General features: G+C 34.9%; 3 protein-coding genes across 3 annotated transcripts; 1 reads left to right on the top strand and 2 right to left on the bottom strand.

Moving 5' to 3' along the window:
* Nucleotides 1-532: 532 nt before the first annotated feature.
* On the bottom strand, nucleotides 533-3,602 carry HELRODRAFT_169543 (hypothetical protein; the record flags this gene model as incomplete). Its single annotated transcript, XM_009015337.1, has 2 exons — nucleotides 533-680; nucleotides 2,686-3,602. The coding sequence occupies 2 exons, from the start codon at nucleotides 3,600-3,602 to the stop codon at nucleotides 533-535; spliced, it is 1,065 nt and encodes a 354-aa protein (XP_009013585.1).
* Nucleotides 3,603-5,610: 2,008 nt separating this feature from the next.
* On the top strand, nucleotides 5,611-7,990 carry HELRODRAFT_190792 (hypothetical protein; the record flags this gene model as incomplete). Its single annotated transcript, XM_009015338.1, has 7 exons — nucleotides 5,611-5,672; nucleotides 5,948-6,020; nucleotides 6,267-6,359; nucleotides 6,677-6,830; nucleotides 7,081-7,443; nucleotides 7,558-7,790; nucleotides 7,974-7,990. Coding segments are annotated over 7 exons (993 nt in total), but the record flags the coding sequence as incomplete, so codon positions are not given.
* Nucleotides 7,991-9,977: 1,987 nt separating this feature from the next.
* HELRODRAFT_75054 (hypothetical protein) lies at nucleotides 9,978-11,137 on the bottom strand (the record flags this gene model as incomplete). Its single annotated transcript, XM_009015339.1, has 4 exons — nucleotides 9,978-10,089; nucleotides 10,357-10,495; nucleotides 10,689-10,866; nucleotides 11,057-11,137. 4 exons carry the CDS (start codon nucleotides 11,135-11,137, stop codon nucleotides 9,978-9,980), a joined length of 510 nt encoding a protein of 169 aa, XP_009013587.1.
* Between the last annotated feature and the right edge of the window lie 1,510 nt (nucleotides 11,138-12,647).

The raw sequence follows: 12,647 nt of genomic DNA on the forward strand, positions 1-12,647 counted from the left end.
GTTATAACTTTTAGAATGTTAAACTGTTTGATAAAATAATAGTTACTCACATTACTAACCATTTTGACTAACTGGTAAATGATACTATAATGCTACTACACAATCTGCTACTTCTTTTCTTGCACTGACTGACTGACTGACCATGGTGATTTTAAATCGAGAAGGAAAGAAGAGAATCAATTCAAAATAGTGCATAATAATAATAATAAATTGTCGCAATATTGTAACAATTACAGTTAGTAATGACAAAAACAATAACAGCAATCAAAGCAATATTTCATTCACGCCAGCATTAACAGTAGCAGCAATAACAACAACACCAACAACAACATAACAGAACATTAACAATAATACCAGTAATAACAACAACAATACCAGCAATAACAACAACTTAACATCAGCAACTGCAACTTTACAGAACATTAACAACAACACCACCAACAACATCTTAACAAAACATTAACAACAACAATAAAAACAATTAGACAGAACATTAACAACAACACCAGCAACAACAACAACTTAACAGGCACTATGCAGGTTGTCCTCCGTGTTTCTGCATCTCTTCATGCTGCTCCATCACATCTGGATGTTCTTCAAGGTTCGTCTCGTTCATCTCGTCTTCCACATCTTCTTGTCGTATCAACGAATCATCAGCCTTTCCTTCTGCCACATTGCTTCTATACATTGCATCAATATTACTTATAACAACTGATGACATTCTCATTAGAAAATTTTGAATTTTAAGTTTATTTCAGCTGGTAAATATGTTATACTGGTAGAAATTTTCAATTGTTGTACTATTATAATGTTAAGAATATTGATAGTACCGTATTAACGATGATAATAATGATGATGATAATGGTGATATAACACTGATGACGATGATGATGATATGATGATGACGATGCTGATGATGATGATGATGATGATGATTGATGATGATGATGAAGATGATGCTGATGATGATAACTCCATACCAAAAGGTGTACCACTTGTACAGGCGTATGACGGATGTGAGGGATGTCAACCACGGATCCATGCAGTTCTATTGCATACTAGCATGCAGTTAGTCTCACCACTTGTTGCTTGTTTTGTGGTTTGAGGAGGTGATCCCTCACTTCATTGGTTGATGAATGATTGGTCGGTTGGATGGTTGGTTGGATGGTTGGTTGGTTGGTCAGTTGGTTAGTTAAATTAAAAAAATAAAATTTCAATAAATTGAGGGGTCTATTTTACTTATCACTCGCTCCCCACCTTCCCCACTCACCATTACCTTCGTCTTACCAATATTAACTTTTAACCCTTTCTTTTCAATAACACTTTTCCATCTGTCAAATTTTAACTGCAATTCTTCCATGCTATCAGCCATCAAGACTAAATCATCTGCATACAAAATCTCAAATAACAACCCCTCCATTATGTTTCCACACACAACATCCATCACAATTGCAAACAGAAACGGTTATAACACTGATCCTCGATGCACTCCTACCTTAACACTAAAAGCGTCCGACATCCCCCTTCCAACCCTCACCTTTGTCTTTGCCCCTTCATACAGCTGCATCACAGCTTTAACATGTCTCTCATTCACTCCTTTCTTCCTCAACGCCCATTCAATGACCTTCCTCGGTACTCGATCAAAAGCCTTTTCTAGATCCACAAAGCACATGTAAAATCTTCGTTTCTTCTTTCTATAATACTCCTGCAACATTCTCACCATGAACAACGCATCCACCGTTCCCCTACCAGGCATAAACCCACACTGCATTTCATTAACTGTAACCATATTTCTCAACCTCCTCTCAAGCACCCTCTCCACTACCTTCATTCCGTGCTCTAGCAATTTCACACCCCTATATGACCCACAATCTCTCACATCTCCTTTGCCCTTATACAACGGCACCAACACACTGTGTCGCCAATCCTCAGGTATACCTTCATCATCAAACATACTGTTAGCAATTCTCATCATAACTTCAACTCCTATCACCCCACTCGCTTTTATATGTTCTGCCGCCACTTCCGAAACCCCTGTCGCCTTACCTAGTTTCATTTCTCTAACTACTTTCTCTACTTCTTCCATCGTCACCTTCTCTATAGGTCCGTGTGTGACCGCGGATTCCACATCTCCATCCCACTCATTCTCTTCATTCATCAACCTTTCCATATGAGCTTTCCACACCTGAGCTTTTTCCTCCTCATCTATGCACAACTTGCCAGATCCATCCCAAACACATCCATTCCCTATAACATCTTTCCTATCCCTCATTGACTGCTTTGCTACTTTGAACATTTTCCTCGAACTCACATCAAATTCCATTTCCTTCATTAACCTATCTGATGCTTTCGTCATTGCAGTTGCCACTGCCTGTTTTGCAACCTTTTTAGCCTTCTTATACTCAAACTCCGCTTCCTCCGTCATGTCCCTTCTCCATACCCTAAACCTCTCCTTCTTGACCTCCAAAACCCTTCTTATATCTTCGTCCCACCACCACGTCTCACCATGCCTACACTTTCCTTTCGTCCATCCACATACTTTATCTGCCGTAGCCAACACACAGTCCTATATCTCTCCCAAACATCTCCATCCTTACCACTCTCCCAATTTTCAACACCTTCACTTCAAATGCCTTCCTCACCTCTGCATCCTGCAACTTCCATGTCTTTCTCTTTGCCACAAACTTATCCTTTTTCCTCCTTCCCATTTCTTTTGATGTCACATCCATCACAACCATACTATGCTGCAGCATACCAGGTATCGCCTTCACATTCTTCACATACTTCCTATGTTTGGCCCTTACCAATATATAGTCTATCATCGACCTATGCTCCCCTGACCTATATGTAATCAATCGCGCTGGTTCCCTTGTAAACCAGGTATTTCCCACCACCATACTATGTGCATCCGCCAACTCCAACACTCTACGCCCTTCCTCATTCCGTATACCATATCCCCATTCCCCATGTACACCTTCATATCCGTCTGCATCCGCCCCCACATGACCATTCAAATCACCCAACAACACCACAAACTCATCCAACCCCGCTTGCCCAATCTCGTCAGAAACATCATCATAAAACCTATCCTTCTCCTCTTCCTTCCTACTTTGTTGCGGAGCATATCCTGATATCGCCCTCACTATTACTTTTCCAAACACCATCACCACCACAATTACACCATTGCTTCTCCGCCTCACTTCCAACACCTTCTCCACCAACTCTTCTCTTACCATCACACCAACTCCTCCCGTACTATCATCCCCCTTCCACCACAACTTATATCTTCCACCTTTAGCCCCCACAAACTTTGTACTCTCACCCTTCCATCTGATCTCCTGTAATGCAGCCACGTCAACCATTCTCCTCTGCAGCTCCTCCACCACTTCCAAACTTTTTCCTGTCAACGTGCCTACATTCCAGGTACCAAACCTCCAATCCCTTGGTCTACAAGTAGTCCTTCCATCTATAGTGCCTTGCACCGCCACACTATAGAGTGGGGTGCCAGTAGCCAGACCATCCACAGGGCCTTGCACCACAACCCCATGGACTGGGTCTCCGGAGATTCTTCGCACCCTATTCTGCCGGATACTGAGGGCCATTGTTATTTCCGTCATCATAAGTATTATTTTTTGGCTAGTTTTTACGCAGGACGCCCTTCCTTACGCAACCACAGTTATAAGCGGTGGGCCTAGCCTTTGATGATCCAACATCACTCACAATGGAGATAAATAAGCAAAACTCTACAACAATTTTATAAAAGCAGACGCCAGAGTTTGCAATGTAACATTCATTTTTTAGTGAAAATTTTATAATGTGTTTTTCAATGTTGAATTTTAAATTTTTAAAATACAGCCATTCCCTTCATCATTGTGGGATTCTCCGTTGGATTTTATTCCGATTATTATTTCCATGATGACTTGTTAGCAACCGTTGCATGTTCATATGATTGTTTGTTCATATGTATGTTTGTATGATTGTTTGTTCATATGTATGTTTGTATGATTGTATGTTCATATGATTGTATGTTCATATGTATGTTCGTATGATTGTATGTTCATATGTATGTTCGTATGATTATATGTTCATATGTATGTTCATATGTATGTTCATATGTATGTTCATATGATTGTATGTTCATATGTATGTTCATATGATTGTATGTTCATATGTATGTTCATATGATTGTATGTTCATATGTGTGTTCGTATGATTGTATGTTTATATGTATGTTCATATGATTGTATGTTCATATGTGTGTTCGTATGATTGTATGTTCACATGCATGTTCATATGACTGATTGTTTCTTGTCCTATTGCTAATGTTGAATCTTGTGCTTCCAATAGGTTTAATAGTATTTCATATTTTTCATATTTTAATTATGTTTGCTTGCAATTGCACACACACACACACACACACACACACACCCACACTCATACACACACACACACACACACACTTACATACATACATACGCGAGTATATACAATATACATATACAAACCTACACATACAACTCATACATACACACCTTCGCACAGATTGCACTCACTGCACGCACGCACACACACACATACACAAACAGACATACATAATTACATGCACACACAAATTCAGCGCTGTTATAAATTTATATAACTTGTTCTTCCATCACTAGTTGCTGGTTGCCAAAGAACTTTTTGATACAAAGCATTATCACACCCGCGGCACTCTGCCTTTTGGTTAGTTTAAATGATGGCGACTTGTTTATATTTCATGGTACGTTTATTAGCAACACGAGCAGCATCGTTGATTTTGTCTTTTGTTTTGTTTCTTTTGTTTGATTTTTTGTATTTCATAATCTAATAAAACCTCTTTACGTGACATTAAAATGATGAATCTCTACTGAAATGATCTTGCTACTTTTTTGTCATTTCAAATTAAGATAGATCTCAAATTTCCATTATCAGGTTTGGATGTTAAGCGAAAAACGGTTTGGTCTTTTTTTTGACCGGTTAAAACTATCGTTAATTCGTCCAGATTAGAAACTTTAATGAGTATTTGCAAACACACACCCCACACACACACGTACTCACACACGCACACACACGCGCGAGCACACGTACAAAAACGCACACTCACACACTCAGTCCACGTTGGCATTGTTGTTGAAGTCAGTATACCACCTCTGGAGAGGAACGCTGAGGCATGCTGACGTCGACATTAACTACTTCAAGTGAGATGACCATTTTTATTCTACTCCTTGCATTCATTTTTGCTTTTATTAATATGTTTGTTTATTTGTTTGTTTGTTTGTTCGTTCGTTCGTTTGTTCGATTTTTTGGGTAAATTTATTTAATAATGTTAGTATTAATAAAATGACTTGATTTGTGTTTGTAGAATGTGAAGTTATAAAAGTTTGTTTTTATAGACACACACACACACATATATGCACACAACACACACGCAAAGATATATACTCACAGATACATATACGTACACAGATACATACACACACGCATACACAGATACAGCAGATAAATACACACAGGTACATATACATACACGGACACATACACACACGCATACACAGATACAGCCTGCAAGCAAACGGCATCCTGCTCATCTTAATGACCTTCACAAGCACCTTCTTCATCCTTTCTGTTAACATTTCCCGCATTCCAGCCTACAGGTTCTAATCTTTGTTTGTCATGCTTCTTCTTTTTTTTGTCAGTCACAATTTGTTATTTCAAATCTATTGCTAAATTTTTATGTCTTTTTTTTAATTTGTTGTTTTTTTTCTTATTAAACTTTTATAATATTCGTTTAACAACAACAGCAACAAACTTTACATTTACCCAATCATCCAAAAGTTGAAATTTGTAGTTAAACATTCATAAAAAGTTCTTAGCTGACTGACATTGTTCGTTTGAGATGCATATTTATTTATACACACCGTGGTGACAGGTACATGTTCGTAACGCTCCTCTTGCTGCAGTCCTCATTCATCATTGTTGCTTTCCTAGTGTTCAGTGCTGAGGTTTGTTTGTATATATTTGTTCAATCAATAATCGTTTGGTTGGTTGTTTGGTTGGTTGTTTGGTTGGTTGTTTGGTTGTTTGGTTGGTTGGTTGGTCAATCAATGTTTGGTTGGTTGATGTTTGATTAGTTGGTGTTTGATTGGTTGGATGGTTGGATGGTTGGAGTTTAATAAATAAATAAATAATAAATAAAATAGATAAATTAATTACTTAATTAAAGATGTATCGAATACATAACAACGCAGACTCAACGCCAGTTAAATTATGCTTGGTACAAGTTCATTGGTCTGACAGGAGCTGATGATGTTCAAACGTTTGCTAGGAAGTGCTATAAATCAGTGAGACTCTTGTTCTTGCTGTTGTTTCAATGCTATTTCTTTACATTCGTTTCCACGTTTTTAGTATGTGTATTATTTTTTAATGATGTTCTTGTTCATCGGAGGTTATCGTCAGTTAATAATTGTTTCTTGAATGGTGATGAGAACCAGTAATGCTGGTTGTTGTGATGTCTTGATAGCGTTCAGGCACATCCTACAATGATCCCAGCGTGCTGGATGACTGCAATCATTCACCGTCGTCATCGTCGTCGTCGTCATTGCAACATCACCATCGTCGTCGTCATCATCGTCGTCGTCGTCGTCGACATGGTGGTAAGAAGAAGCGTGGTGGGCAGGAGAAGCCGCACAGCAGCGACGAATTGAACCGCAAGAGGGACGGTGATGAGTTGACGACGCATGCAGACGCTGATGGCGATAATGAGGAATGTGTTTCGCATCAGCAGCTAGATAAGGAAGATGGATACCTGAAACGTGGGTGGATTTTTGTTCATCTTGTTCAATTTTTAATAGTTTATTTTCAAATAAGCGGTAGTTTCTTTCAAAGTAGAATGTTCTACGTTTAGCCATTTTGCAATTTTCTTTATAATTAGCGTATATTTTAATTGGTGCTCTTTTTATGATTCTACTCATATCTCGACGTTTTCACTCATATATACATGTACAGGTGACAGCGGTTGTTCCATAGCTTATAGTAATGTTTTAATTTTTTCTCATCATTTAGATGTAGTTGATGTTCATGACGACAGTCAACTTCAACGTCGTCGTCATCGTCAGCCACAATCTCCTCCTCTTCCTCCTCCTCCTCCGCAGCAGCAGCAGCAACATCGTCATCGTGGTCATCGTCATCATCATCATCAACAACAACAACAACAATTGAACCTTGCAGAATCAGAAGATAGTGATTTGTCAGTTGTTGACGGACATTTTTACCAGGACTTCACTTCAAGTGACGACGACGATGAAGATGCTGATGAATTTGAAAGTGACCGAGCTTATGGAAATGACGATGACTCGCCATGGAATGTTCAAGAACATATATACAGTGAGCCAGCTGATGTCGACATCAACGATTCCAAGCAACCTGGTAGATTATCATTCTTTTAAATATTTAATTTCGGTTAATGCGTTAAATAGTCGAATTATATTCCATAAAATGGAATTGGATTTTTTGATGACTTTGTGTAAATTATTTTTTCAGAAGAAAATCATGTCCACCGGGAAATAGACTCCAACATTTGCAGCCACATTAGCAGCACAAACCACAGCGACCAACAAACTGCCGACACCGTCGCCTCGACATCTGCTGCTGCTGCAACACCATGCACCACTGCCACAACTAGCGCAAGTTGCAAAAGATCTCTTCCACCTTCTCTTCCTCATCCACCAGTCATTCAGTCCGGAGATTCGTCATCCTCATCTGCATCTCAGTTAGTCTGCTGTCTCCATGTCTCCTGCATTTCTGCTCATCTAATTTTGTTCTTTTTTTTATTTGTCTAATAACTAACTAATCAGTTGAGATTTGAACACTCATCTTCGCCGTTTTTATAGCTGCTTACATTTCTCAAAAGGTTGCCTGTCTCTATTTATTTTATTTTTGATAATTTTCCAGATTAAATAGATGAAAGAAGAACACATGGAAGTGATCTTTCTTAATATCGCAAGAAGCAACTCGACTCTCAACAGCATACAGCGGAATTGCAAAAAAAACTCAAAACAGTATTTTATAATTCAACAAATAATCATTTGTCGTGTCCTTGTAGTCATTGGAGTTCTAATCAATTCAAGTCAAATTTTAATGTTATTGACAGTACTATAACGAAACCTGGACGTTGTTGTACTATACATGTGTTTCATGGAGTACATAACAAAGGCATACACACACTTTCATATGTTTTTGTAATATATATTTGTAATCTGTAAAATGCAGATGAAGATTTTATTTTTCAACTTTTATGCATATTTCTATTCATTATTTATCATTTGATATTGTCATTTTATGTTGTTCAGATCCTATGTCAGCATCGTGAATGCTATATTTATTAATGTCGTCCTGTTGTTAACGTTATTGTCCGTTTTTGTGATCAAACGTCACATTCATTTCGTCATAATATTTTTTTCGTTCATTATTTGCCTTTTTGTTAATCAAGAGGTTTAAACACTATTTTTAACATTTTAAATGTTTTTTCTCAAATTTTTACATTGCCAGAAGCAAAAAAGTTGTTTATTATTTTTATTTACATTATTATGTTTTTTTTGTTTGTGATCATCAGACGTATCGTCGTCATCATCACTGGCGTTACATATTTTTCAACATCATCATCATTTTGTTTCGCAAATCTTTCCATCATCATATCACTCACCGTTCACGTGAGCAATACAATGAACAATGGACCTTTTTAGTATTTTTTTATCAGCTACTCACATCTTCATCATCTCAGTATACTAGAACAGGACCAAAACAATCTACCTTATTCACCTTTTATACTTATATTGCTATTTTTCTTAAGTATTTTAATTAGTATAAAATCTGTTTGTTCGGTGTTTTAAAATTAACACCATAGATGGAAGTATAAAAGGTTGTTAGGAATGGTTATAAGACGAATGATGTCTTTCTTAATATCAGTTTCCATTATTTGTTCTAAATTATTAGTTTGTTAATGACCTCCAAACAATTTTGCCCCACATGGTTTATATATTCTACTACATTTTGTTAACGTTTTATGAGTTGTTCTACAATCAAGTTTCTATTTTTATGTTTTTTAAAGAGATACGTTGCTTTTGGCGTATCCTTTTAGTTAGTTTTTTAAGTCCACAAGCTATATCTTTTTGTAATTGCTTAAAACGTTTTCGTAAAATGAACAATTGGTTACTTTTGAATTCAACTAAATTATTTTTATATTAGCATTATGCGTTCGCTTTTTTTTAGATACGAGTAACGTTTGTTAGATATTTTTCATTAAAATTAACTGGCGGACATAATCAAATATTATGTAATAAGTATTAACATTTATTTCTCCGAACATCTGTCTCTTATGGAATCCTTAAAAACATCTTTCCACAATATTCCTCATCAAGCTAGCATTGATTATCGTAAATATGAACGTATTAACAGTACGTAAAACACGTTGCGTGCTATTATTTTCAATAGACATTTATACAAATGTTCAAATATTCCACATTTAAAAATGTTTCACGATTACTCAGTTCACGCTTTTCGTTGACCAGTTAGTCACATGTGTCATTTTGTCGTACAATTTCATTTTAATATTATTTTTCGTGAATCTTGCATCAGCTTACATTATTTTTTGCCGTTTGAAATTATTTTTATACTGCATGAAGACTTGTAAAAATGAATTTATCTTAAATTGGAGGGTCGCTCCGCGTTTTGAACTGTGAACATTTTCAAATGATTGTCGTCATAAATTATGTTTTATATTAGTGGTGTTCGAAATAAAATTATTTGTTATATTACAAAGTGTTTTAATTAATATTATTATTATTCATTATTATAAAAACTAAACTTTTAAAGAAAGATTATCTTTATGTTTAAAAAAATTAATTAACAAACAAATGAATAAATAAAAAAAAATAACATTATTAATAAACAGCTGCATTGATTCATGTTGTCCTGATGGTTTTGTTTAGAAAAGACACAAACAAGTTTGGATCTCCTTCACGGAATTCTTTCAAGTCATTTATATTCTTCTGAGTCAGTGTTTCAACCAATGTTCTTCCAAATATTCAGCAAAATAACTTTTATAATAACATTTTAACTTTTTTGTCTTTCACAAACCATATCATTTAAAAACATTTAAAGTATATTTTACTAGTGGTCAATCAGTTTCACAATGTACATTTCAAATTAAGTAAATTTTGAAAAGTTTTTTGATTGTGCAACTTTTTAAATGGTCATTCAAAATTATAAAAAAAATTACAAGTCAATGATTAATGAATCGTTGACAAAAAACTCTCAAGCAGAATATTTTAAACAGGCAACCTGCACATGCACATGAAGACATGTCCATCATCTTGCAGCTGCTGTGCCAACTCAATTTGATGGTTGTCCATAAGATCTTCATTGATGACCACAATCAGTGGTCGATGGTTGTCCAAGACTTCCAGACAACTTCCAGCGCCTCAAATAAAAATTTTTTCAAAAACAATATAACACATATTTAAATAAAATAAAATTGAATATTGTTATGAATAAAATCTCAAATGGAAATACTGTTCACAATAACTTAATGTTACAAAACAAATCAACCAGCTGAAAATTTAACAAAATTTTAAAATTATATGTAATTATAACTAATGCCAAGTATTTCTTACCAGCGTGACTTATAACCAGACTTGCATCTCTTATGTATTCGGCGATTGAATCTTTATATCTGAAGCACTCAACTGCAAACCTGTCAAGATGATTAATGTTTGGGAGACTGTCTCCATCACCACCTTGGTAGGAACCAATTTGCACATCTAATTGTGTGTAGCCGAGTTTCTTTAATGCCTACTTTTAATATATCATACAAACATCAAGATTTGAAAGCTTTCACTGTTTTTTAAATTTTCTAGACTAATAAACACAAACAGTAATAAAATAAATAATTATAAATAACTACAATTACAAGAGTGAAAACTGAAAAACAGAAAAACTCAAACAAGAAAGTTGTAGATGTAGAGAAGAAATGATTACGAACCTTTAAAGTGTCAATGTGCAAAACAGTATTAACAAGTTGATCAAATCTTGTAGTCCCCACAGTACAAAAAACTTTTCTCATCTTACCACAGTATCTTTTTCTAGCTAAAGATAGCAAGGATTGGTTGTTCGAGATTTGCAACTTAAATCAACATTTAATCTGTTTACAAAATAAAGAGCTGAGCTTATTATTACAAATGTCGTTGGTTAAGCTGGAAATCAGCGCCATACGCTGGATCAAAAGTTTGTACTGGACTTTAAAACGTCGGAGCCAAACGCAAATATAACCCGTAAATTACTTTTATATTCGGAATTATATATCGAGCGTTTGATTAGACGATATTGAATTTCGTTGATCAAAAATTCCAGATCAATAATAACTGATCGATTGTTCTGTGCACTTAGCGTTACAACCGTGTTTAGTCGAGTAGTTTCTCATTACTCTACTGGCTTTTTTGTAGTGTAGTTTGAAACTGCGGTCTCGAGTATATAAGAGATCAGAAAACTAATTGATATAATTAAAGACAATTTTGTTAAAGTTAAGGCATACATAGACTTTCAACGGTAAGACTTCACGAAATACATTTTTCTGCAAAAAAAGTTAAAATGCAGCATGAATTAAATTTTCAAATAATTATTTCATTGCATTTCATTTTTGAAATATTTTAGCAAAAATTACAAAAATAAATTTACACAGAAAAATTACGAAAGTAATAAATACTACAACAGAAACGATAGCAAATCTAGTAGCGTTCATCAGAGACTGCGTGATCGTTCTTTAAATTAATTTAAAACATTTATACAAGCTTAAAAAAAAAAATGCATAAAAAGCAAAGATAAATAACTAATTTAGTTGAAACAGTGTCCAGCTGATATAATGATATAATCAACCTTAGAGTCCAAATGGAAGTAGCAACACATCTTTTTCAAAAATGATAACAACGTATTGACAAGTTGATAACTTTGTTGAAACAATCCTCATAAATTAGACTCATCTTTTAAATTTCCAAAGAGAATAAATGATCAATGAAGGAAGAATGAAGTAACAAAAAGCATTCTTGAATCTTCTTAAATCCGTTCGTTGGTAGCTTTGTTTGTCAAACTTAATAAGATCAGGTGCGGTTGACGTTTTTTCTCTCCTTTTCAATTCCTGCGTTTGCAAACAAATTTTTTCTAAATGTTACATATTATAATCAAGGTTAAACAAAACCTTGTAAGTTTAGATCACAATTCAAATTTTAAGATTAATTAAATGATATTAAAACATTACTTTCAACAATTTTTTCTTCAACTTGTTGTATTCTTCACACAAAGATTCTTTGTTCTTTTTTATCTGCTCAAAACTGAGATTTTTCTCGATTTTCAACTCCAAATAGACCTACAATAAGGAATATAAAAACAATTAACAACTTTAAAACGTTTGATTAGAAACCTCATAAAGACATATATTTGTCGTAGTACACAAGTTGCTAACTTCATATATTTAAACAAAGTAAAAGTGAAGAAATAAAGTGAGAATAAATGTTATAATATAAGGACTAGAAAAATTATTACCTCATTGTCACATGACTTGAGAATGTTATCAATATATT

This window comes from Helobdella robusta (genome assembly GCF_000326865.2).
Source record: "Helobdella robusta unplaced genomic scaffold HELROscaffold_15, whole genome shotgun sequence".
Lineage (NCBI taxonomy): Eukaryota > Metazoa > Annelida > Clitellata > Rhynchobdellida > Glossiphoniidae > Helobdella > Helobdella robusta.